This window comes from Microcaecilia unicolor, chromosome 10 (genome assembly GCF_901765095.1).
Source record: "Microcaecilia unicolor chromosome 10, aMicUni1.1, whole genome shotgun sequence".
Classification (NCBI taxonomy): Eukaryota; Metazoa; Chordata; class Amphibia; order Gymnophiona; family Siphonopidae; genus Microcaecilia; species Microcaecilia unicolor.
The window spans coordinates 7975951-8001201 of NC_044040.1; the positions used below are offsets into that span (position 1 = coordinate 7975951).

At 44.9% G+C, this 25251-nt stretch overlaps 1 protein-coding gene across 7 annotated transcripts in view; it reads right to left on the reverse strand.

Moving 5' to 3' along the window:
- The window catches only part of CELF2 (CUGBP Elav-like family member 2), a 485873-nt gene extending 464330 nt beyond the window's left edge, over positions 1–21543 (reverse strand). For all 7 annotated transcript variants that reach the window (XM_030217226.1, XM_030217224.1, XM_030217223.1 and 4 more), the window contains exon 1: positions 21318–21543. In XM_030217226.1, the coding sequence (XP_030073086.1) occupies positions 21318–21400 (83 nt within the window). In that variant the 5' untranslated portion in view covers positions 21401–21543. The remainder of the gene's footprint in view (positions 1–21317) is intronic.
- Between the last annotated feature and the right edge of the window lie 3708 nt (positions 21544–25251).

Below are 25251 nucleotides of genomic sequence, written 5' to 3' on the forward strand. Positions count from 1 at the left end.
TACAACAGAACACCCCCTCCATTATTTCTCTACTCCATCCTCCATGGACAGTTCCAGGAACTTCAGGGATTCGTTACTAAACTTGGACTCCTTAGCCAAAATTACTATAAAGATATAAAACAATTAAAAATACATTGAAACCTAATTGAAATATTTAAAAAGTAATGAAACTAATTGTTTTGAGAAACCAGTAATTACCGACTTCCGCTAAGCTCCAGCAGAAGGCAAACAAGAATGAATATTAAAAAGAATTATTGTCCTTAGTATACAAGTTGCTTTATGCTGTAAGAGGCCCAGTATGTTTAAACCTCAGCAGGAAGGAAACATGAAGATGGATACTAAAAAAAATGCCGTCTATCAACATTTTGAGAACCAGGCTACTTAATCTTCTTAAACGAATTCACGCCAACAAGGCTATAATCAAAAGCCACAGAACTACACAAATCAAAGACTTAACACTTCGTTTTTAAAAGCCCCAAGTCAACATTATCGTACTACCTACAAAAAAAAAAGGCACCTTTTCTACAAAGTCTCTACCAATGTTCACTAAGCCAGGTGTTCTCAACCCACTCCTCGGGATGAAGCACTTAACCAGTCAAGTTCTCCGGATACCCACAATGAATATGAATGAGATAAAAATTTGCATACATAGAAGGCAGGGTATGCAAATCTTATCTCATGCATATTGATCGAGGGTATCTTGAAAACCTTACTGGCTAGATAAGGACTGGATTGAGAACCCCTGCTCTAAGCTATGCGAGTCTCCTCCAACTGCATTTCTGCCAGCTTGGGCCGGTACTTCAATCGTGTGCTTCCAAATGCTAGGACAGGCTGGCTCCCTGGAACCCCGCAGAGGTTGCCTGTTCCTCGTTATTGAAAATGTGATAATGAAACAGCACCCTCCGCTGGCAGGGATGTACGTGGAAGACTCCCACACAGCTCATACCGGCTCATTTATTTATTAGGATTTATTTACCGCCTTTTTGAAGGAATTCACTCAAGGTGGCGTACAGTAAGAATAGATCAAACATGAGCAATAGACAATTACAGCAGTAAAAATATTCAAATAATATAAAGTATGGCATAGTAGACTATTTATAATGTCAATACAATATGCAATAGAACATTTTAATAAAAACGATTTATGAACTAACTTCCGCAAGCTACTGAAGACCCATCTCTTTAACAAAGTATACCACAAAGATCAACAAATGTGAACTCCTCCACATACATCCAGAACTGTCTTATAATATCTGCTTGTTATACTACTATCATGATTATCATTATAATATTAACCAAGATCCTTCCGTAATGCTAAATGTCTATTTTCTCATATATTTCCACCATTCATGATGTATTGTAAGCCACATTGAGCCTGCAAAGAGGTGGGAAAATGTGGGATACAAATGCAATAAATAAAATAAATAAATAAATAAAAGTATAGGGTATAAGCAAAGACGGAACATATAGATAGGTAAGAGAGTAAGAAGAGTTAGAAAATAAGGTGACCGATTTAAGTTGCACATGAGGTCAGAGAGATGGTTAAATATTAAATCAATAACTTTTGTAATTTACTTATTATTCCTTACATTTTTATTGTTATGTAGTTAGATATGATGACAGATGACCACAGCTATTTCAACGGACAGCACGAGCATTACAAGTGGCATCAGTGAAATAAGGACTAATTCTTTCTTTCGGTGTACATTGACAGCAAACTTAGTTTAACTTGAATTGCAATCTCATTAAATTATTTTTAAAAAATCATTTCCTGCTCATTATGCCCCTAGTACCTGGGAACAGTACATAAGTACATAAGTAGTGCCATACTGGGAAAGACCAAAGGTCCATCTAGCCCAGCATCCTGTCACCGACAGTGGCCAATCCAGGTCAAGGGCACCTGGCACGCTCCCCAAACGTAAAAACATTCCAGACAAGTTATACCTAAAAATGCGGAATTTTTCCAAGTCCATTTAATAGCGGTCTATGGACTTGTCCTTTAGGAATCTATCTAACCCCTTTTTAAACTCCGTCAAGCTAACCGCCCGTACCACGTTCTCCGGCAACGAATTCCAGAGTCTAATTACACGTTGGGTGAAGAAAAATTTTCTCCGATTCGTTTTAAATTTACCACACTGTAGCTTCAACTCATGCCCTCTAGTCCTAGTATTTTTGGATAGCGTGAACAGTCGCTTCACATCCACCCGATCCATTCCACTCATTATTTTATACACTTCTATCATATCTCCCCTCAGCCGTCTCTTCTCCAAGCTGAAAAGCCCTAGCCTTCTCAGCCTCTCTTCATAGGAAAGTCGTCCCATCCCCACTATCATTTTCGTCGCCCAGGATCAGGAACAGTATCTCTGCAGGATAGTTATAACTTTTAAGACAAAAAGGAAGAAAAAAAGAAAGACTTGATTTGATTTAATTTAATTACTTAATATACCGTTTAGTACAAATTAAGTTTTAAAGCGTTTTACAATAAAACAAAAAATACAAAAGGTGATCAAACCAAACGAAACCAACAATACAGTTACTGCATCAGATTCAAATTAATTAATCGACAGTCATCCCAGTCTAACACTGACTCCAATATGTCTATAATCCAACAGAGGCCGTATCTTAAGGATGTAAAAAGAATTGAAGCGGTGCAAAGAAAAGCTACGAGAATGGTATGGGATTTGCGTTACAAGACGTATGAGGAGAGACTTGCTGAACTAAACATGTATACTCTGGAGGAAAGGAGAAACAGGGGTGATTATGATACAGACGTTCAAATATTTGAAAGGTATTAATCCGCAAACGAACCTTTTCCGGAGATGGGAAGGTGGTAGAACGAGAGGACATGAAATGAGATTGAAGGGGGGCAGACTCAAGAAAAATGTCAGGAAGTATTTTTTCACGGAGAGAGTAGTGGATGCTTGGAATGCCTTCCCGCGGGAGGTGGTGCAAATGAAAACGGTAACGGAATTCAAACATGCGTGGGATAAGCATAAAGGAATCCTGTGCCGAAAGAATGGATCCTCAGGAGCTTAGTCAAGATCGGGAGGCGGGGCTGGTGGTTGGGAGGCGGGGATTGTGCTGGACAGACTTGTACGGTCTGTGCCAGAGTCGGTGGTGGGCAGCGGGAATGGTGGTTGGGAGGCGGGGATAGTGCTGGACAGACTTGTACGGTCTGTGCCAGAGCCGGTGGTTGGGAGGTGAGGATAGTGCTGGGCAGACTTATACGGTCTGTGCCAGAGCCGGTGGTTGGGAGGAGGGGCAGGTGGTTGGGAGGCGGGGATAGTGCTGGGCAGACTTATACGGTCTGTGCCCTGAAGAGCACAGGTACAAATCAAAGTAGGGTATACTCAAAAAGCAGCAAATATGAGTTATCTTGTTGGGCAGACTGGATGGACCGTGCAGGTCTTTTTCTGCCGTCATCTACTATGTTACTAAGTTACTATGTCTCAAAAATCCATGTTTTTAGTTTCTTACTAAACCCAAGGTAGCTAACTAAACTGCTTGCTTGAACTGGTAAAGAGTTATATAACTGAGGTCCAATATAACAAAAAGTTCTGTTTCTTGTAGAGATTAAATTTCACAACTTGGCGTGAAGGAAGCTGCAACAAACAACGCCGAGATGATCGCAACAAGGGAGAGTACTGCTTTGAATAATTTGCCCCTTAAACTGGTGCTTCCAAATGAAAAGCCTTAAACACCAAGCACAACCTCTTAAAATATAATCCTAGCAGAAACTGGATTCAAAAACAAAACCTTTTACAATTATCTATTTTAGCACGTGGAACTGAGTAGCGTGATCAATAGGATATTTCAAAAAAAAAAAAAAAAAAAAAAGAACAAGGAGACGAAGAATAAGTAGTAAAAATGTCCTTTAATAGTGGAAAATAAGATTTGACACAGCACCGTGTTTCGGCGAGAAACGCCTGCCTCAGGAGTCTGTATACGATAAACGCCATTGGGTGGAGCTGAACCAAATCAAGCCTTTAGAAAGACTAACGCTTGGTGGATATGCAGGATACGTTGGTAGAAAGCACAAGCAAAACTGAAAGGAGAATCGCGACAGCGATATTTTTGTGGACACGATTCTCCTTTTAGTTTTGCTTGTGCTTTCTACCAATGTGTCCTGCATATCCACCAATCATTAGTCTTTCTAAAGGCTTGATTTGGTTCAGCTCCACCCACTGGCATTTATCGTATACAGACTCCTGAGGCAGGCGCTTCTTGCCGAAACACGGTGCTGTGTCGAGTCTTACTTTCCACTATTAAAGGACAGTTTTACTACTGACTCTTCGTGTCCTTGGTTTTTTTTTTTGGCAGTGTCCTGTTGATCTCGCTACTCCTCCGTTTCCGTGCTTCCCCTCATAGCGGATCCAGTTTCTCCACTTTTGTGGTTGCTTTTTGACTAAAAATTGTCCCATCCAGCACGGGGGTGTGTGTGGGGGGGGTTCATTTCTACTCTACCCAGTTTTCTGCCAGTGAAACGTACACATTCAATGCTGGGAAATGCAGTAATCTTTACAAAATTCATTTTAAACCTTCTTTTAATACTGCATAAAGAACATTTTTTTAAAGCATTCGCATCCCCCCCCCCCTCCAACTTTTCCATTTCTTTCAATCCACACTTTACAGAAGACACCTTTAATTTCTCAAGTCTACCCGAGACCGGTTCAAAAACACAGAAAGCTGGCTTTAAAAGGCTTTGGGCACAGAAAACAAATGGAAGGGACTTGGTTCACTAAGAGGCATATTTTCAAAGCATTTAGCCTTCCAAAGTTCCATAGAAACCTATGGAACTTTGGAAGGCTAAGTGCTTTGAAAATATGCCTCTAGTTTCTATGGAACTTTGGAAGGCTAAGTGCTTTGAAAATATGCCTCTAGTTTCTATGGAACTTTAAAAGGCTAAGTGCTTTGAAAATATGCCTCTAGTTTCTATGGAACTTTGGAAGGCTAAGTGCTTTGAAAATATGCCTCTAGTTTCTATGGAACTTTGGAAGGCTAAGTGCTTTGAAAATATGCCTCTAGTTTCTATGGAACTTTGGAAGGCTAAGTGCATTGAAAATATGCCTCTAGTTTCTATGGAACTTTGGAAGGCTAAGTGCTTTGAAAATATGCCTCTAAGGGGTAGATGCATCAAGCAAACGTAAAAAAAATCAGAAACGTTAAAACCTTTACCGAATTTCAAATAGCGAAGCATGCTCCAAAAACACAGCCCCAAAAAGTTTGGTGCGGTATTGGAAAGAACGATGCACCAATCCCCGTCGCTAATCGGCTCGTAAAGCATGCGCAAAGCAGCCAAGCGTTATGCTGGCTGCTCTGCGCATGCCAGAAACGTTCAAAACACAGTCAAATCGCAAGCACATGGCTCCCAAATCAAAATAAAAATAAAAAAAGGATCGGGAGGGGGCAAGGGCGCTCATCAGGAGCGTCCTGTACGGACGGCCTTGCCCCCCCCCCCCCCGCTGCTCCCCACTTTCCGCCGCTCCCCCCACCCCGAAAAAGCAAACTTCTAGAAGCCCCTGCCCCCCTCCCTTCCTCACTACTCTCTCACCTCAGCTCCGCCTCCCGACATCCTCCGTCCGTGCCCCGCTCCCTTTTGGGGTCGTCGCCGCCATTCCCCTCCTCCATCGGGCCCCCCTTCCTCTTACCGGGCCCGTGCAGCGCCTCTCTCCTCTGTCCGAAGGCGCTGCACGGGCAAGAAGAAAGCTGAATCAGCTGATGCCTGCCTTCGCCTAGCTTCGATAGAGCGTCTTTCTCCTCCTGGGCCCGCCCCTGTCTGACGTCAGTAACCTACGTAGGTTACTGACGTCAGACAGGGGCGGGCGCAGCAGGAGAAAGACGCGCCATCGCGAAGGCAGGCATCAGCTGATTCAGCTTTCTTCTTGCCCGTGCAGCGCCTTCGGACAGAGGAGAGAGGCGCTGCACGGGCCCGGTAAGAGGAAGGGGGGCCCGATGGAGGAGGGGAACGGTGGCGACGACCCCAAAAGGGGGCGGGGCATGGACGGAGGATGTCGGGAGGCGGAGCTGAGGTGAGAGAGTAGTGAGGAAGGGAGGGGGGCAGGGGCTTCTAGAAGTTTGCTTTTTCGGGGTGGGGGGAGCGGCGGAAAGTGGGGAGCAGCGGGGGGGGGGGGGGGGGCAAGGCCGTCCGTACAGGACGCTCCTGATGAGCGCCCTTGCCCCCTCCCGATCCTTTTTTTATTTTTATTTTTTTATGTGTTTTCTGAGGTCCTTTGGACCAATCACAGCGCTTTTAGCTCTGCTAATGCGCTGGGATTGGCTCAAAGTTTGTTTATTTTTTCACTTAACACTTTTTCCTGGCACAGAGCTGTCCTAACGAGAGGTCCAGACCTCTCGTTAGTTTTCCTGCCTTTTTCCTGCGTAAAGGCAATCGGAAAAGGTTAGTGCATGTCGTTTCAATGGGGTTTTCACACTAATTGCTCATCTCCATTCCGTTTTCGTTAGCTGCTACTACCGTCGAAAAATAGGCTTTAGTGCATGGAAAGGATCGGAAATTCTTCCTTAAGGGCTCATTTAACGATGAAAAACGTTTAGTGCATCTGGGCCTAAATCTGCCATTACAAATTAAAAAAAAAAAAAAAATTACATTAGTCTTACGAAATGTTAATTAGTAGATCTACTTCAGAAAATCTGTTTCCTTTCTCACGCTTTTTATCTTTACTTTCTAGTTTTCTTGCTCCCTTCCCTTTTCATCAATGGACGGCAAAACACAGTCTTGACAGCATAAACTACAATTAAAACCAATACCTCCGGCTGCATCAAAGGAGGAGCATTATCGTTTCATAACGCCAGGCTGATGAGCTAACGGTTTCATGCATCGGATGATAGAGACAGGCATTATGGGATGTGAATTCCCTGCAAGGGATTTAGAGCAATGCAAGAACTAGGTCATGCTAAGAAACTACGCTCTGTTTACCCACCAGTCTCCAACCCATGGTCTCTCCATTCCTTTGCAATTTCAGGTAGGCATCTCTCCTCTTGGAGGCTGAACTTATCTCCCCTCACCTGGGTCTAAAGGTGGGTTTCTTAACAGACAGCAGTCTCCTAGACTCCATGAAACAGCCCCTCCCCCGTCTCCTTTACGATTCTCCCTCACCCATTCTAATCTTCCTGTCTTGTAGATCTCCCTTTTAGCTGAAGCTCTGCAGCATTAGCCCTCAGTGACTTGCCTTCAGTTCAAAACAGATAGATCTGGATTTAGCTCATGCCTTTATTGGAAGCTCAAGAATGAGCTACATTCGGTACAGTAACTATTTTTCCTGTCCCTAGAGGGCTTACAGTCCAAGTAAATGCGTGTTAAGAGACTTGTCCAAGATCTCAGAGAACTATAATGAACACTCACCTGCAATTACTATGCACAATGCAACGTACATTTCTACTGCTACATAAATAATAAATATAAACTTATCTACAGTTTTCTCTAACCCCCTTCTACTGCTCTTAAATCACAGTATTATACTGAATACCCAGTGCAAAGCATGCATTTTAAAAAGGCAATTGTAACTACAAAATATTTTCATAAGAAAAATCATACTGCCCAGTGCTGTACTTTCATTTGGGCATTTTTATGAAAGCTTCTCCGTTTTACTAATATTTTAAATAAAATCTGGCATTTTGAGTCAAAATACAATATGGCTCAAACAACAGTATTAAAAAACTTTGCCTGGCAAATAAACTGGTACACTCTAGATTATGCACAATTTATTTTTATTTCTTAACTGCAAACTATCCTTGCAGAGAACAGGCACATAAAACAACAAGTTACAAAAACAATGCAAAAAAAAAAAACAAATCCCATCCCACCCCACCCATTTAACAGAGTTGTTCTTCATCCCCCCCTCCCAACAACCTTCTCTAAAGAAATAAGCTTTCAGTCCCCTGGGAGAGTATTTCATAGTAAGGGGACACAAACCAAGAACAAACACCCTACCGCGACGACAGGCTTTTCTCATGGCCTTCATACCTGGTACAGTTAATCTTTAATTCTGGGAGCATAAATGTCCTGCTTGGCACGTAAGTACATAACTTAAAAACCAAGTATCTCAGCGCTTTAAAAACTAAAAGAAAGCTTTATAAATCAGCCTTATACCTAATAGAAAGACAGTGAAGCTGTTTCAAAGATGGTGTGACATGATCACATGGAGGAGTGGCCTAGTGGTTAGGGTGGTGGACTTTGGTCCTGGGGAACTGAGGAACTGAGTTCGATTCCCACTTCAGGCACAGGCAGCTCCTTGTGACTCTGGGCAAGTCACTTAACCCTCCATTGCCCCATGTAAGCCGCATTGAGCCTGCCATGAGTGGGAAAGCGCAGGGTACAAATGTAACAAAAATAAAATAGATACTATTGGAGATTCTACATGGAATGTTGCTACTATTGGAGATTCTACATGGAATGTTGCTGCTATTGGAAATTCTACATGGAATGTTGCTATTCCACTAGCAACATTCCATGTAGAAGGCTGCGCAGGCTTCTGTTTCTGTGAGTCTGAGGACATCAGATTCACAGAAGCAGAAGCCTGCGTGGCCACATTGGTGATCTGCAAGGGCTGACTTCTACATGGAATGTTGCTAGTGGAATAGCAACATTCCATGAAGAATCTCAAATAGTAGCAACAGTGGAGGAGTGGCCTAGTGGTTAGGGTGGTGGACTTTGGTCCTGGGGAACTGAGGAACTGAGTTTGATTCCCGGCACAGGCAGCTCCTTGTGACTCTTGGCAAGTCACTTAACCCTCCATTGCCCCATGTAAGTCGCATTGAGCCTGCCATGAGTGGGAAAAGCGCGGGGTACAAATTTAACCAAAAAAAAAAAAAAAAAATTTTTTTCTAATAATAATAATAATAATAAAGAACACTGCTGCCAGGATCATTATTAACTGTATACTTTGCACGTCTCTCTGCAGTAACCTTACTATCCCATAACCGCAATAAACCAAGTACGAGAGAATCAGTACCTGTGTCACCACATTTAAATTCAGTTCTGATAAATAATTGGCAGATCAATTGCGGAAGCAAAAAAACAACCATTTACTACCCTTCCCACATGGTCCTTCACCTGCCGTTATGAGTCTATGTAGACACCTAGAATTCAAAATTCTTTTGGGGCTACATCGCACGTTGTGTCCACTACCGTCATCTCTGGATTATATCTCCAAACTCCTCATTCCTTATTCTCCCTCCCGCTCTCTCTGTTCCTCCCAACAGTCCCTTCTCCATCTTCCATCACCATCGGTCTTCACAGCACTTGTGCCTCTGCCTTTGCTTACACAGGCCCTAAATTTTGGAATACGCTCACCCACCACGTCAAAATGGAACCCTGCTAACCCACCTTCAAAAAAAAAAAAAACTTCTGAAATCCCGGCTCTATCCAAGCTTTTCCATATTAACTTTACTCCATAACCGGTTTTCTCTTCCCCCAACATTATTTACTTTTGTCTCTTTTCTCCCTAGCCTTTCGCTGTTTTTAGTTTTTATTCTCTCTCTCTGCTCCTCTGAGCTTTTTGCTGTTAACCGCCTAGCTGCCGTATGGCGATTGGCCGTATATCAAGTGTAATAAAATAAGTAAGAACGTAATAGTAGCCATACTGGGCCAGACCAATAGTCCATTTAGCCCAGTATCCTGCTTCCAAGAGTGGACAAACCAGGTCACAAGTACCTGGCAGAAACCCAAACAGTAGCAACATTCCATGCTACCAATCCTAGGGCAAGCAGTGGTTTCCCCCATGTCCATCTCAATAACAGACTATGAGCTTTTCCTCCAAGAACTTCCAATGCTACCAATCCTGGGGCAAGCAGTGGTTTCCCCCATGTTCATCTCAACAACCGACTATGGACCTTTCCTCCAGGAACTTGTCCAAATCTTTTTTAAACCCAGATACACAAACCGCTGTTACTACATCCTCCGGCAGTGTGTTCCAGAATTTAACTATTCATTGAGTGAAAAAAAAAATATTTCCTCCTATTTGTTTTAAACGTATTTCCATGTAACTTTATCGAGTGTCCCCTGGTCTTCGTTGTTAAAAATAGTTCCCAGATAACCTGAGAACCCTGCTTCTTAACCCCCCCCCCCCCCTTCTCATGTTTATTACAGATTCCTTTGTGCAATGATTCAAACAGCTAAGTAAAATGCTTTCCTTTAGAGACCACTTAGCTAGGGGCCTGTTCTATATTAGCCACTATGGTATATGAAAATGCCATATATTTCTACATTTCTTACATTTGTACTTTGTGAAAGAGTGAAAAAAAAATCGATTCACTTCTACTCGTTCTCACCACTCGGGATTTTGTAGACCTCAATCATATCTCCCCCTCATCCATCTCTTTTCCAAGCTGAAGAGCCCATCCTCTTTAGCCTTTCCTCATGTGAGAGGAGTTCCATCCCCTTTATCATTTTGGTCACTCTTCTTTTAACCTTTTCTAATTCCACTATATCTTTTTTGAGCATTTCAGTTTTTAAAGCATTCAGGGTTCCTTTTACAAAGGCACGCTGAAAAATGGCTTGCGGTAGTGTAGGTGCAGGTTTTGGATGCACGACGATAACATTTTTTTTAGCACGTCTGTGAAAAAGGACTTTTTTTTTTTTTTACATTTTTGCCGAAAATGGTCGTGCGGGTAAATGAAAATTGCTGCTCGTCCATTTTGGGTCTGAGACCTTACTGCCAGCCATTGACCCAGCCTGCCCATGTGCGGGGAAGTGCGAGATATAAATGCCTAAATAAATATATAAATAAAGACTCAAGCGGTGACCTTGGCGCGCGTTCGAAAATAAAAAAAATTTTCGGACGCGCATCAAAAATGAAATTACCGCAAAAGGCACGCGGTAGTCGGGCGGTAACTCCATTTTGGCACACGTCGGGCGCGTGTAGATGCTTATGCGGCTTGGTAAAAAGGACCCCTCAGTTTCACAGGGAGGGTGGTGGACGCTTGGAATGCCCTCCCACGGGAGGTGGTGGAGATGAAAACGGTATCGGAGTTCAAACATGCGTGGGATATGCACAGAGGAATCCTGTGCAGAAGGAATGGATCCTCAGAAGCTTAGCTGAAATTGGGTGGCGGAGCAGGTGGGGGGAAGAGGGGGTGGTGGTTGGGAGGCGAGGATAGGGGAGGGCAGACTTATACGGTCTGTACCAGAGCCGCTGATGGGAGAGGGACTGGTGGTTGGGAGGCGGGAAATACTGCTGGGCAGACTTATATGGTCTGTGCCCTGAAAAGGACAGGTACAAATTCAAGGTAAGGTATACACATATGAGTTTGTCTTGGGCAGACTGGATGGACCATGCAGGTCTTTTTCTGCAGTCATCTACTATGTTACTATGTTTGAATTCCATCAGCTGAATCATTCATGTAACACAGTCTCGCTCTCCTGTAACCAACTTAGCTGTATCAAACATATTTTTAGGAAAGGAGGGGCCAGAAACTAGACACAGTCCATGCAGATGTAAAACTGAAAGCCCGCCACCCGCATAACCCACATAATAGTATCATGTGGAGATTAAACAAATAGGGCAACAGAACTTGACTTCTTAAAGTGGTTCAGAAAGGCCAAAGAGGAGAAAGACCATTCATTCCCTCAGCTCAACCACCTATACCTGCCGCCCAAGTATGATGTGAATCACTGCAATACCCCCAACCCCATCACTACCATGGCCAAACATCTAGGAAGACCTAGAAACCCATAAAAACCCTTACCTTACATAACCATTGCATCAAAATTCTACTACTACTACTACTATTTAGCATTTCTATAGCGCTACAAGGCATACGCAGCGCTGCACAAGCATAGAAGAAAGACAGTCCCTGCTCAAAGAGCTATGTAATAAAAGTGAGCCAAGTATAGAACAATCAAGCCATTGTGACATCACTGATGAGGTTGGCTCTTATTGGTGGCCTGAGGCATTATGACATCACAATATCACCTCTGATTACAAGAGACTACTAACCTACTATTTATCACTTCTATAGCACTACAAGGCATACGCAGCGCAGCACAAACATAGAAGAAAGACAGTCCCTGCTCAAAGAGCTTACAATCTAATCAGCATCAGTTGTTCAAGATATGCAACAGGGGTTCTAAATCATTGGAGGTCATGTAACCTGGTCACAAGATCTGATGAATGCAAAAAAAAAAAAACAATCAGAGAGCTCTCGATCTGTGGTCCACAGACCCCTGGGGGTCCATGAGATCATTACAGGGGTCTGGACACAGAAAAGCAAAAGGGCTCTTCATGCTGCTATAATTTATACAAGCGGGATACAGAAGCTGCTGTAATGGAAAGATCAGCAGTGGCTGTGGAGCTAGGAGTTATAGCATCAGTAGCCCCCCCCCCCCCCTTGGGGGGTGGAGTGAAAGAAGCAGCAGCAGCAGCAGCTCTGGGGTGGGATTAGAGGTGACTGTGCAGGGTGAAAAGTAGTGGCCATGAGGATGGGATCAGAGGTGGATGTGCAAACCAGAAGCAATATGGGTTTGGATCCCGCAGTGGTGGTAGTAGGTAAGAGATCAGAGGCAGCTGTGAAAATCAAAAGCATGATGACCATGCTGGTGGTTGGGAGGCGGGGATAGTGCTGGGCAGACATATGGTTTGTGCCAGAGCCAGTGGTGGGAGGCGGGGCTGGTGGTTGGGAGGCGGGGATAGCGCTGGGCAGACTTACACGGTTTGTGCCAGAGCCGGTGGTGGGAGGCGGGGCTGGTGGCTGGGAGGCGGGGATAGTGCTGGGCAGACTTACACGGTTTGTGCCAGAGCCAGTGGTGGGAGGCGGGGCTGGTGGCTGGGAGGAGGGGATAGCGCTGGGCAGACTTACACGGTTTGTGCCAGAGCCAGTGGTAGGAGGCGGGGCTGGTGGTTGGGAGGCAGGGATAGCGCTGGGCAGACTTACACGGTTTGTGCCAGAGCCGGTGGTGGGAGGCGGGGCTGGTGGCTGGGAGGCGGGGATAGTGCTGGGCAGACTTACACGGTTTGTGCCAGAGCCGGTGGTGGGAGGCGGGGCTGGTGGCTGGGAGGAGGGGATAGCGCTGGGCAGACTTACACGGTTTGTGCCAGAGCCAGTGGTGGGAGGCGGGGCTGGTGGTTGGGAGGCGGGGATAGCGCTGGGCAGACTTATACAGTCTGTGCCAGAGCCGGTGGTGGGAGGCGGGGCTGGTGGTTGGGAGGTGGGGATAGTGCTGGGCAGACTTATACAGTCTGTGCCAGAGCCGGTGGTGGGAGGTGGGGCTGGTGGTTGGGAGGCGGGGATAGTGCTGGGCAGACTTATACGGTCTGTGCCAGAGCCGGTGGTGGGAGGCGGGGCTGGTGGCTGGGAGGCGGGGATAGTGCTGGGCAGACTTACACGGTTTGTGCCAGAGCCAGTGGTGGGAGGCGGGGCTGGTGGCTGGGAGGAGGGGATAGCGCTGGGCAGACTTACACGGTTTGTGCCAGAGCCAGTGGTGGGAGGCGGGGCTGGTGGTTGGGAGGCGGGGATAGCGCTGGGCAGACTTATACAGTCTGTGCCAGAGCCGGTGGTGGGAGGCGGGGCTGGTGGTTGGGAGGTGGGGATAGTGCTGGGCAGACTTATACGGTCTATGCCCTGAAGAGCACAGATACAAATCAAAGTAGGGTATACACAAAAGTAGCACACATGAGTTGTCTTGTTGGGCAGACTGGATGGACCGTGCAGGTCTTGTTCTGCCATCATCTACTATGTTACTATGACCTGGACCACCACCAGGCCTACAGGGCCTGGAAAGAGCAGAGCAGCATCAATATTTCAGGAGAGATAGTAAATGGTAGGACTCACAGAGAGGGGGAGAGAGATGCAACATGGCTGGAGTGGGGGGGGGGGGGGGGGAGGGTTGGCTATGGGTAGTGGAGAGATACTGGGGAGCAAGAAAGACAGACAGACTTGGTTGTGTACAGGGATACGGAGACTGGTGGAGACCAAAAGGGGAAGGGAGGTAAAGAAAGCTAGTGGGAACCAGCTTGGAACCGAAGGGAAGCAGTCCAAGGAAGAATGGTGGAGGTGAACTTGGGGGTCCCTGAAATTTGAGGGGAGAGTTTAATAAAAAGGTCACACAACCAAGCAGATTTTTAAACCCATGTTTTCAAAGATTCGGAGAAGACCCTAGAAGAAAAGTCCACAGTCTGCTCTGGAGATAGACTTGGGGAAAGCCACTGCTTGCCCTAGGCTTGCTAGCATGGAATGTTGCTACTGTTTGGGTTTCTGTAGATACAATGTTGCTACTTTTTGAGATTCTGCATGGAATCTTGTTACTCTTTAGGATTCCAGAATCTTGCTATTCTTTAGGGTTCTACATGGAATGTTGCTACTTATCTGGGTTTCTGCCAGGTACTTGTGACCTGGATTGGCCACTGTTGGAAGCAGGACACTGGGCTAGATGAACCCATTGGTCCGACGCAGTGTGGCTATTCTTATGTATGCTTTAACCTCCAGTCTAGAAGATTCTTGGCTTGGAACTGGCCTAGTGGCCCAGCCACATACTGCCATGATTTAGCTTTCCACTTCCTGGGTTGGCAAGAGATTATGTCCCCCCACCGGAGTGGAGTTCCCATCATCATGCAATAGCAATGCCAGCACCTGGACTGGGCCCCTTAACTGCAGGGTTCCAAAACGATCCAGGTGCATGGCCTCTTGTCAAGAATTGCCATTGGAATTACTTTAGTCCAGTAAGGTGAGAGAGAAAACTAGGGAAAAATTTCTCAAATATTTGGAAATTACGCTAATGGGTTGAGAACACCTGAGCTAAAGAAACAGAAGTCACATTTTTCTATTTGTTATATACACACTAGAGGTCAAAACTACATACAGGTATAAAATCAACCATAAACTTAAGGCTGCTATTTATGCAGTCCACTTATATGGATAAATTTATCTTGATAACAGCTAAAAATATTGCCATGTCCATATAAATATAGACCACACCCCCTAGAACACCCCCAGCCCCTCCTAAATGTGGCAAAATAAATTTTGGGCAGATAGCAAGCTGTCCATATAAAAATGATGTGTTTTGCAGGCAGAAAAACAAATAAAACAATTTTTTATATTACCTCGTTAGATTTTAAACTCATTTAAAATTGTATTCCACAATATATATATATATATATATATATATATTACATATATATATACACACATATATATATACTGATATATGCATACAAGTTTCAATTCTGATTTTAATTACATTCTATACTGACTTCAATATACTTTTTCAGACAGAGCGATATATCTAAATGTAGCATTATCTCCAGAGATCTAACATTTCTTTGGACATGCACACTTTCTGGTTTTGGTATGAGCAGTCAGGAAGTCCACAGACACCCAGAACAGCAGGCCAAATAACAGCTCAGATGTTAATGCGATTTGTCAAGCTGTTGTGAAATCCATCTCAGTCAGTCAGCAAAGTTCTCTCTGGAACCCGTTTTTGACAGGTGTAGGCTATCAGGGACACCACGAAAGGAAGGATCCATAGGGTCTGAAAAGCGCGACAGCTGCGTTCATTCCCAGTCATGGAGGCAGCTAGCAGCGAGGCCACAGAGGCCATGCCTCAGAAAGCAAGTATCCTGCTCTGCATGCGAAGAAAGAGCAGAGCAGAACGCTAGGCTCATCCCTGCAAAGATGTATTTTCAGTGGTATAGGTCTACTAACGCCTTTGAGCAACATCACCGTTTCTAGGTTCACACAGCAAATAAACTGAAAGTTTTCCATGACCTTATTAAGAGGTCAGCCCTGACAAAATATTCAGTTTTGCTGGTTTGACAGTTGCTACTTACTAGATGACAAATCAATTAAAACTCTCTGCTGGTCTTCCAACACGGGATGGGCTGTTCTTCCTAGCTCCACAAGAAAAACTGGATCAAAATACCCGCAAAAAGCGGGACACTAATGCGAATTAGGTCTGATAGCACACTGCATACGTAAAGTTAAATTATTTGAGCACCTCGGTATTGTGTTAGGTACCGAAGTGCTCCTCGGGAACTCCGTTCATTAGGTAAATCTCTCTTATCTGCACCCTTCTCCTCCACCGCTAACTCCAGACTCTGTTCCTTTTATCTTGCTGTACCATATGCCTGGAATAGATTTCCTGAGCCGGTCCGTCAAGCTCCATCTCTGGCTGTCTTCAAATCTAGGCCAAAAGCCCACCCTTTTGATGCTGCTTTTAACTCCTAACCCTTACTCACTTGTTCAGTACCCATGTTTTATCATTCCCACTTTAGTGATTCCTTTATCCCTTATTTTTCCTGTTTGTCTGTCCTAATTAGATTGTAAGCTTTGTCGAGCGGGGGCTGTCTCTTCATGTTCAAGTGTACAGCGCTGCGAACGTCTTGTAGCGCTATAGAAATGATGACCAGTAGTAGTAGTAAAGTTGAAAACCGTGTGAGCACCTGACCGATGGTGCATGCAAGTTTTGGGATTCTGAGGTCAAATTCTCTGAATCTATATTCAGAATTACGGAGTCCAAGGCAAATGGATAATATTTTATTTGGACAAAAGGAAATTCAAAATCTACATGCTGAAAGCAAACTACTCATAGCAGCAACAGCTCAACGTTAAAAACCCCATATCCGGCCGCGTTTGCTTTTTTTGAGGATCATTCCAGTCCCACTGTGTGTGTGTGTCCTCCATTTACTGACTACATGTTCTGTTAATTTTTTTCCCCCACTGTGGCTTGAGCGAGGTATATTGCCCCCCCCCCTTCAACATCACAACATGTCCACGAGAGTCTAAAGAGATTTTGCCAACTGGAAGTGGTGCGTCATCAAAGGCTCTCATCCTTCCAAACACATGGAGGCAGACAGGTCAAGACCGAGACAACAGATGTATGAAGTAAGCACACCTCCAAAATTACACCTAGTACTGTTAGAAGTGCTGTAACTCAAGCCTAGATGCACAAAACTCGAACGACCCTTTAATGACCCTCTAAGGACAAAATTTGCGGCCGTTGCATGCATTATAGGCCTTTTTCTGAAGCCACTAGCAGATAACGAAAACGGAATGCAAACCAGAAACTACCATTGAAATGTGGACAATTCGCTATGCACTAACCATACCGACGATTCTAACGAATCATTTAACGTGACAAATTTAGCGAGCTCTCAGACCTGTCGTTCAGGCCTGAGCTGTCATCTCCCCGCTCCCACCTGCACCTTAAAAATGCAAGCTGGCATGTAAAAAAAAAAAAAAAAGTTATATAAAAACGCAAACCGGTAGTTCCCCACTTCCCCCTGCACTAACCAAAACAAAAAAAAAAATTTCAAATAGATCGGGAGGGGGCAAAGGCGCCCAACTGGAAGTGGTACACCATCAAAGGCTCTCATCCTTCCAAACACATGGAGGCAGACAGGTCAAGACCGAGACAACAGATGTATGGAGTAAGCACACCTCCAAAATTACACCTAGTACTGTTAGAAGTGCTGTAACTCAAAGGGCTACCTGTCTTTTTTGAAACGGTACAGAACCAAAATCACTTTGTGCCAACGTCACAGGCTACACAACATCCCATTACTGAAATGGACTAGTTGACGTATGCAGTGGGTATTTGGGTATTTTTCTGAAGTACAACCGGAAAAAGTCCTGCGCGGATATACAATAAAGCAGGGCAGACACGCTGGTCCAGCTTTTCTCTCTCACGCCTACTCATTAGTGTTATCTAGAAAAGCCTAGCTGGCAGGTAGCCCACCCTGCAGTCAAGCATTATATAGTTTCAGATGGCGTCATGCACACTGCAAAACACAGCAATATCCAAAGCTACTAAGGGCGGGGGCAAGTGTAGCTCTTGGCATTACTAGCCCAAGATTATAAGAGACACGAGGGGAATTTTGCCCCTGGGCGAGGTAAAAGCACTTGCACGCCTTCTCTGTTCATAGTGTTGGAAGTATCCACATTATGGATCTCCCAGTACAAAACTCCAGGACAGCTCTGTGTGCAATGGCCTCTATGAGAAGGAATTATGGACCGTTAGCAGTGGGACTGAGCAGGAGAAAAGGTCTCCTGTAACAGATTCCATGCACTAAGCTAACAAGTGGAAACTGACCACACTACAGTGTACCATGCCAGGCATGTGTACTAAGAGGCTTAAGCATAACAGACTAAGCATAAAAAAGCCTGTGAAAGTTCCAGAAAGAAGGATCTTGGAATGACACCTTTCTTGACGTGATGAAAGGCCTGCATCTTCAACAGGTGAAGTCAGAGTCTGCCCTGGTGAGCCGAAGTCCCCTAGCTTGCAAGGGAATTAAAAGCGCTAAGAAAAAAACACCCAGCTCAGGATGTAGCTGGTACAGCTTTAATCTCCTTCACCTTAAAGGGCATGAAGCCTTCTTAGGTTAAAAAGCTTTAGGGTTGAAGAGCTGCTCAGAACAAGACATTGGCTCAAAACACATAGAAAGTGGAAGAAATCTGTTTTCTTCTGCTTTTGAGAAAGACAAATGTAGAGTTCTTTGGAGAACAACCCTAGCGATGAACTGAAGTTGACTCTGAATCCCCAGGAGATATTTAGATAACTTGGTGTGGGGGGGGGGGGGGGGGCAGCACATATTTAGCAGGGAACATGCCAAGTACATTAACAGAAGTGTTTCAGAGAAGGCAGCCCACCAGGGAAGTCCTGGAGAGCAGAGATGCAGTATCTTTCACAAACTTTATTTGAAAGACTTGGACAATTATACTATGTCGACAAGTTTACATTGCCGCACTTAGGCTGCCTAATCCAGCATGCTTGGCTGTCGTTATACCCAAGAGGCTCTATTTCATGGCCCAATTTACCATCACTGTGGCTACTTAAGAAAAAGAAAAAAAAAATCATCTCCACCCCCACCCCCCCACCAGGTTACGTGAGCAGAAAGAATGTTAAGTGCAAAGCAGATGAAAGACCCATCGCTCACTCTCAAATTTTATGCCCGTCAGCAAACATCTCATGTGCCCACATGCCAAATAAACCGAACTCCAACGGGAAAATGCACAGAAATATACAAGACAGAGTGTACTATTCTCTCAGCATCCACCGAATTAAGGGCCCAATTTGCATGCATTCACTTGGCTTTTATAGTTTATTTCAGGAACAGGTGAGATCGCGCAGGCAGGTTCATCCGAGATGGAATCTCACTGGATGACAGATGGATCAAAAGTGGCAGTCATAAATCTCAAAAGCTATTTGGCCCATCAGCAAAATGTAATGTCTCAGATTAGGCTGTGACAACTTGCTTATCACAGTTGCTTCTCCTGTTCGGTCTCCCTGAAATGTGTTACTCTTGCAGATTCTCTGCCTAGAAACAGACTGTTATATTCTGTGGCAAAAGCCAGAGCTTAGAGAACAGATTCTGAACCTAATCACAAAAGTGTGAATACATAAAATATTACAAAAAAAAAAAAATGATATTTGAATTCCAGTGCTGTTAAATGTGTACATTTTTTTTAAATACTATTTCACGGCAGTTCTATTATTAGGTTTCAATTTACTGTTTTCAAGTTTACCTCATTTATTGTATTTATGTTTATTCTTGGTCATTTTACTATTGTTATGCTGTTAACAAAATTGTAAATTTTATGTTAAAATCTGTACCTGCTGTATACCGCCCTGGGTGAATCTCTTCATAAAGGCAGTCAATAAATCCCTATAAATAAATGTCGTCATAACCAAAACCCCCAATCTAAGCTCCCTCAGGACCTTTCCAAAAAAAATGTACTGCATCATTGTCACATCAGGCTGACCTCGTGCCAAAGAGCAGGACCATGAAAGATTTAGGAAATCAGGAAAGACATTAAATAAACTGAATAGCTGCTAATAGGTTTATGCTGTAAGTGATAATTGTATCTTCATCCCACATTTTCACTGGGAAACCATGCATCTAAGCATGCTAACACAGCAATCACATTCCTTTGTTCTGTGAAAAGATAAAATGCATCCCAGATGGCTTGCTTAGATAAAAATTTATAAAGAAAAACAGTAAAAACATGAAACCACCAGCGATCTGCCGCAGGGAAATCCTGCGAAATCTGCCTGTCTCTAGTATGTTTAAATCACACAAAAGTTAATACAGATAGGAATATGGGAGGGATGTGGGACCTAAAGCTTTGAATTGTAGGTTCCGATAATTTGTGCAAATAGAAGCGTGTTATTTTAACTGTGAAGATGCAAAGCGATGCAGGAGAAATGCAGATAGATAGATAGATAGATAGATAGATAGATAGATAGATAGATAGATAGATACGCGCGTGTGTGTAAAAAGGAACTGACCTATGACTGGGGAACATACACTGAGGACTGTTCATCTCTCTACTAAAACACAAAGAGGCATATTTTCAAAGCACTTTGGGAGGCTAAGTTCCATAGGTTTCTATGGAACTTTGGGAGGCTAAGTGCTTTGAAAATGAGCCTCATAATGTATTGCTTGCTAGGACGCCTAAGAAGCAAAATTCAAACTGGTTCAAGAAACAGAAGATTGACCCAGGGTCACAAAGTCAGATCTTCCAGGGAGAAACTGTTTGCCTCCCATGTGAGCAAGTGGAATCCTGACTCCAATAGCCTTAAAAAAAAAAAAAAAAAAAATCACAAATCGAACTGTCATCAATTTATGTTTAAATGTTCCTAAGCGCATAAGGTTGTCAGATATACGTCCAGCTTGGAGGGAAGCATGTGCCAGATCACCACAAGTACATTTCTAGTGCTGACAAGAATAGCAGAAAGGAAAACAGTCAAATACATCAGCGGTCTCCCATGAAAAAAAAAGAAAAGGCAACAAGGATCCGGGAGTCATTTCTTGAATGGTGCCATAAAAATCAATTTCATATGGGGGTAATGGAAAATTTGATATATTTTAATGAAAGCGATTCTAGGAATCTGGCATTTATTTCTTGCATTTGTATCCCACCTATTTGCAGGCTCAATGTGGTAACTAAATATTAAGGCAAATTAATATTTTTGAAGCTGGATCTTCAATCACCATAGATCATACATTTCTGAAATCCAGTAAACATTGTGGTTACAGGCTAGCTGACTAGCACACAAGCAAAAATGCCCTTGTCCATCCCACCCCCACCCCTGGAAAGCTAACTAAGCACAGGGAAGTTGTGGAGCTGACTGCAGTGGGCATGAAGGTGCTTCCATCTGCTCCCACTTGCACTCAGGTCTTCATTATTATTACGGACCCACTTCCTGTTAGGAAAAGCATCCAACTAATTGCAGGGGTTTGAGCCGTCTCGGGATATTTCCAAAACCTTCTTTACGGGATTTAACCGGGAGGTTTTTTTTAGCACTAAAGACGCAACACGAACGGCGCCGTTTTGGTACCCAGCGCTGCCCCCCCCCCCGTACTTACACCCTGTCCGGGAGCAGCAGGCGGCCGTCCACCCTCATCTCGGGCGGCAGGAAATCCAGCTGGAAGGCGGCGGCGGCGGTCATTGTCCTCGCGCGCTCTTTTGCTCGCGCTCTCTCTCCTTCCTTTGCGCGCGCGGCGGGAGGACGGACGGACAGATAAGACGGGCGGACGCGACTCTCCCCGAGGGCTCTGGGACGGGCAGCGCGAGCCTCCTCCAGCTGTCACATTCCAGGCAGCGCGCGAGACTGGCCACGCGCGCGCACACACACAGCGCCAGGTGCTGCTGGATCCGGGGAGGGGAGGGGAGGGGCGGGGCGGAGCGCTGCCCCCTCCCCCACATTTGGCTCCAGAGACAGATAAAGGGAAACTGACTGTGGCTTTTTGTTCTCCTCGTGCTGCAAAGCGACAGTAACGCCGGCGGCTTTCGGCTTTATTCCCGTAGGAAAACCAAAAAGGTATAATTGCACGAATTCATGGTCCCTGTAGAAATCGAATGCATGCACCCCCCCCCCCCCCAATAAGAATATACAAATACCCACGTAGGAGCTACAGTGGCTGCTGCACTTCTTCTCCTCGGCTTCCTTTTCCTTGCATTCGTCCAAATTTCACAAAGCAGCTGCTTTTCCCCATCCGCCCTGGATCTTGACGTTTTCAGCTGATTATTTCGGCAGCAAAGGTACAAATTGCATCGCCCCAAAAGAAAGAAAGAAGCAACAACCCACTAACCTCCGCGGTGATCCATGCGGGGAAGCTACAGCGCCTGGACAAAGACTTTTGAATTTACTTCCAGTGCATTGTGGTCCTTGTAGTCCTGCTGCTCTCCCTCCTGAGCTCAGCAGCAGGAGGAGCACGGGCGGGGAAACAAGAGTCAGAAGAGCAGACAGGACAACTGGGCTGAAGTCGCCTCGCAGAAATGCCCAAGATTGTGTTTAAGATTAAAAACCAGACTAAAATCTGGCAAAATTTCAGCCTCCCCCCGCATCAAAAACCTCATCAATCTCACACAACATAAAAGCAATTTGCAAAAGTCATGTACACAGGGTAAATGGGCTACTTGAAATTGCCCACCCTTCATGCAGGTAAAATTAGGCACTGGTGGTTCTTTAAATTTGGGTGGCAGGCATAGGAGCCAACTTTTCCAAATTATTGGGGGTGCTAAGCCCAGTGGAAATAACCCTTCCCTGGACACATACAATATTGGGGGCACCCAAAGCACCCACAGAGTCGGCTCCTATGGTGGCAGGCATCCACTGTTATGTTCTGACTGCAGCTGCACTGCTGCCCTAAGCGACTGCCTAGGCTTACCTAATGATTGGGCCAACCCTTGTTCCTCTCCCCCAGTCTGATCTGAGTACCAATACTTTTCTCTCCATCTAAAGACCAAACCACTCCCTTGACCCCCTGGCGCTGGCAAGGGAAGATGTGTCAGTGCTGCCAAAATAACTCCGATTGGCGAACACCTTGGGTTGCTACCCACAGACTAACAGCTGGAGCACCCCCCCATCCCCCACAGTTCACTAGCACCTGAAAGTTTGTCACCCAGTGGATCTAAGCCACTTGCCCTACTGACCAATGAGGCCTCAGGTTACCCTCCCCCTCCCTCTTCTGACTCTATAATGTTTATAGGCAAACCTTCAGCCATGGACACCTCCTCCCAGTTCAGCATCTCCGCTGCCCTAGTCTCCCCCACCCCGGTAGTCCAGGATCCCTCCTCCCTCTCCCCCAGGTATCCAGCATCTTCTCTGGGTCCCCTAGCAGGGCCAGCCCAGGGTATCAACACCCCAGTTGACCCTTCAGCCCTTTGCTCCCCCCATAGTCACCAAGATTTCAATATGATTGGGGGTGCCAAACACAATACAAATGACCCAATTTAAATGCCACTGTGACACCTTGTGATCTTAGGCAACTCACTTAACCCCTTCCTCCTCCTCTCCTCCCATTGCCTCAGGTACAATCAGATTGTAGAGCTTTGCCAGGCTTGCATGCCGGTATATAAGAAACTAAAATAAACGTATACAAACTGAGAGCTGCATGCCAGCTATGAAGCAAAACGTGGACAGGATCAGCCGATTGAGGCTGACCTAGGAGAAACCTGTATTTTATGACTTGTTGTTGATTTATGAGTTGTTAAGGAAGATTGTTGAGGTATTTATTAAGTTTATGATCTGCCAGGGGAGATTTATGTTGTGTCTGCCTCATCTTGATGTATTTTGCCTTGAAAGCTCATGGCGATAAGCCCCGTGCTTCTTGAGTTAACAGGCCTTGCGGCAGTAAAGCTAAGGGTCCCTTGTGTGTCCACAGTGTGCCCAGCAGCAGCAAGAGACACTTGCTCAGGTCAACGGGTCTGGAAAGATCTGCAGAGCTGCCAAGTGACCCAGGTCCTGCAAGGAAGCTTATGGGCCAGGGTTACATGAAGGGGCATTTTCGATAGGATATCCAAGTCCAACTTTCGATGCTTTGCTAAAAACGTCCAGACTTCAAGAAGAAAATATAGCCATTTTCAAAACAGAAAAACTTTTTTTTAAATGGCTATGTTAGATGTTTTTGTGCTCTGTGCGTTTATCTTTTTTGGCTCATTAAAATAAAAAAAAAAAGTTCAAGTGAAAAATGCACAAAATCAAGCCACTGGGATGTACCAGGGGCCAGCATTTTTAGTACACTGGCCACACAGACATCCCAGAAGAGCACTGGGGCACCCTAGTGGGTACTGCAGTGGACTTCAAATAAATGCTAACAGGTACACATCTCTACATTGACTTCTTATCTTGTATGCTGAGCCCAGAAAACCTACCACCCCCAACTGTACACCACTACAATAGCCCTTATGGGTGAAGGGGGCACCTCTATGTGGGTACAGTGGGTTTCTGGTGAGTTTTGGAGGGCTCACAGTTTACACCACAAGTGTAACAGGTAGGGGGAAGGTATGGGTCTGGGTCCACCTGTCTGCAGTGCACTGCACCCACCATTACACTGATCTGATGGACTTGAGGGGTTTAACATCTGAAGCTGGCAAGTAATGTTTTTAATCACATTTTTGGTGGGGTGGGAAGGGGTTAGTAACTACTGGGGGAGTAAGGGGAGGTCAGCCTTGATTCCCTCCACTGGTCATTTTGGACACTTTTTTTGTGATTTATTCATTAATAAAACAGGTCTACACCAAAACGTCCAACTTATTGCCCTGGATGTTTTTATTTTGTTCCATTATGGCAGAAAAACGTCCAAGTGCTAGGAACGCCCAGATCCCAACCTTAACATGCCCCTGCCACACCCCCTTGTGATTTGAATGCACTTGTTACAGACTTCATAGAAAAACGTCTACAAATCGCTTTCAAAAATACCAATGTGACCGTCCAAATGCAGATTGAAGCCACTTTTTGGAGGTTTTGAAAATGAGCCCAATAGTAACATAGTAGATGACAGCAGATAAAAGATCTTATGGTCCATCCAGTCTGCCCAGCAAAATAAACTCATTTCGTAAAGTATGATGTGATACTTCATATGTATACCTGACCTTGATTTGTCCTTGCCATTTTCAGGGCACAGACCAATGGTTCCCAAACCTGGTCCTGGAGGCACCCAAGCCAGTCAGATTTCTAGGATTTCCACAATGAATATTCATGAGAGAGATTTGCATGCAGGGAGGCAGTGCATGCAAACCTCTCTCATGAATATTAATTGTGGATATCCTGAAAACCTGACTGGCTAGGGTGCTTCCAGGACCAGGTTTGGGATCCACTGGCATAGACAATAGAAGTCTGTCCAGCCAGGTCCTTGTTCTAAAACAGAAGAAGCTGTCACTGAAGCCCTGAAAAAGCTCCACTCCAGCCCATCCAAATCTATTCAGCTATGATCAGGGCACACAGACTGTAGAAGTCTGCCCAGCACTGGTTTTGCTTCCCAATTACACTAAGCTTCTTTGGATCCATTGCTTCTA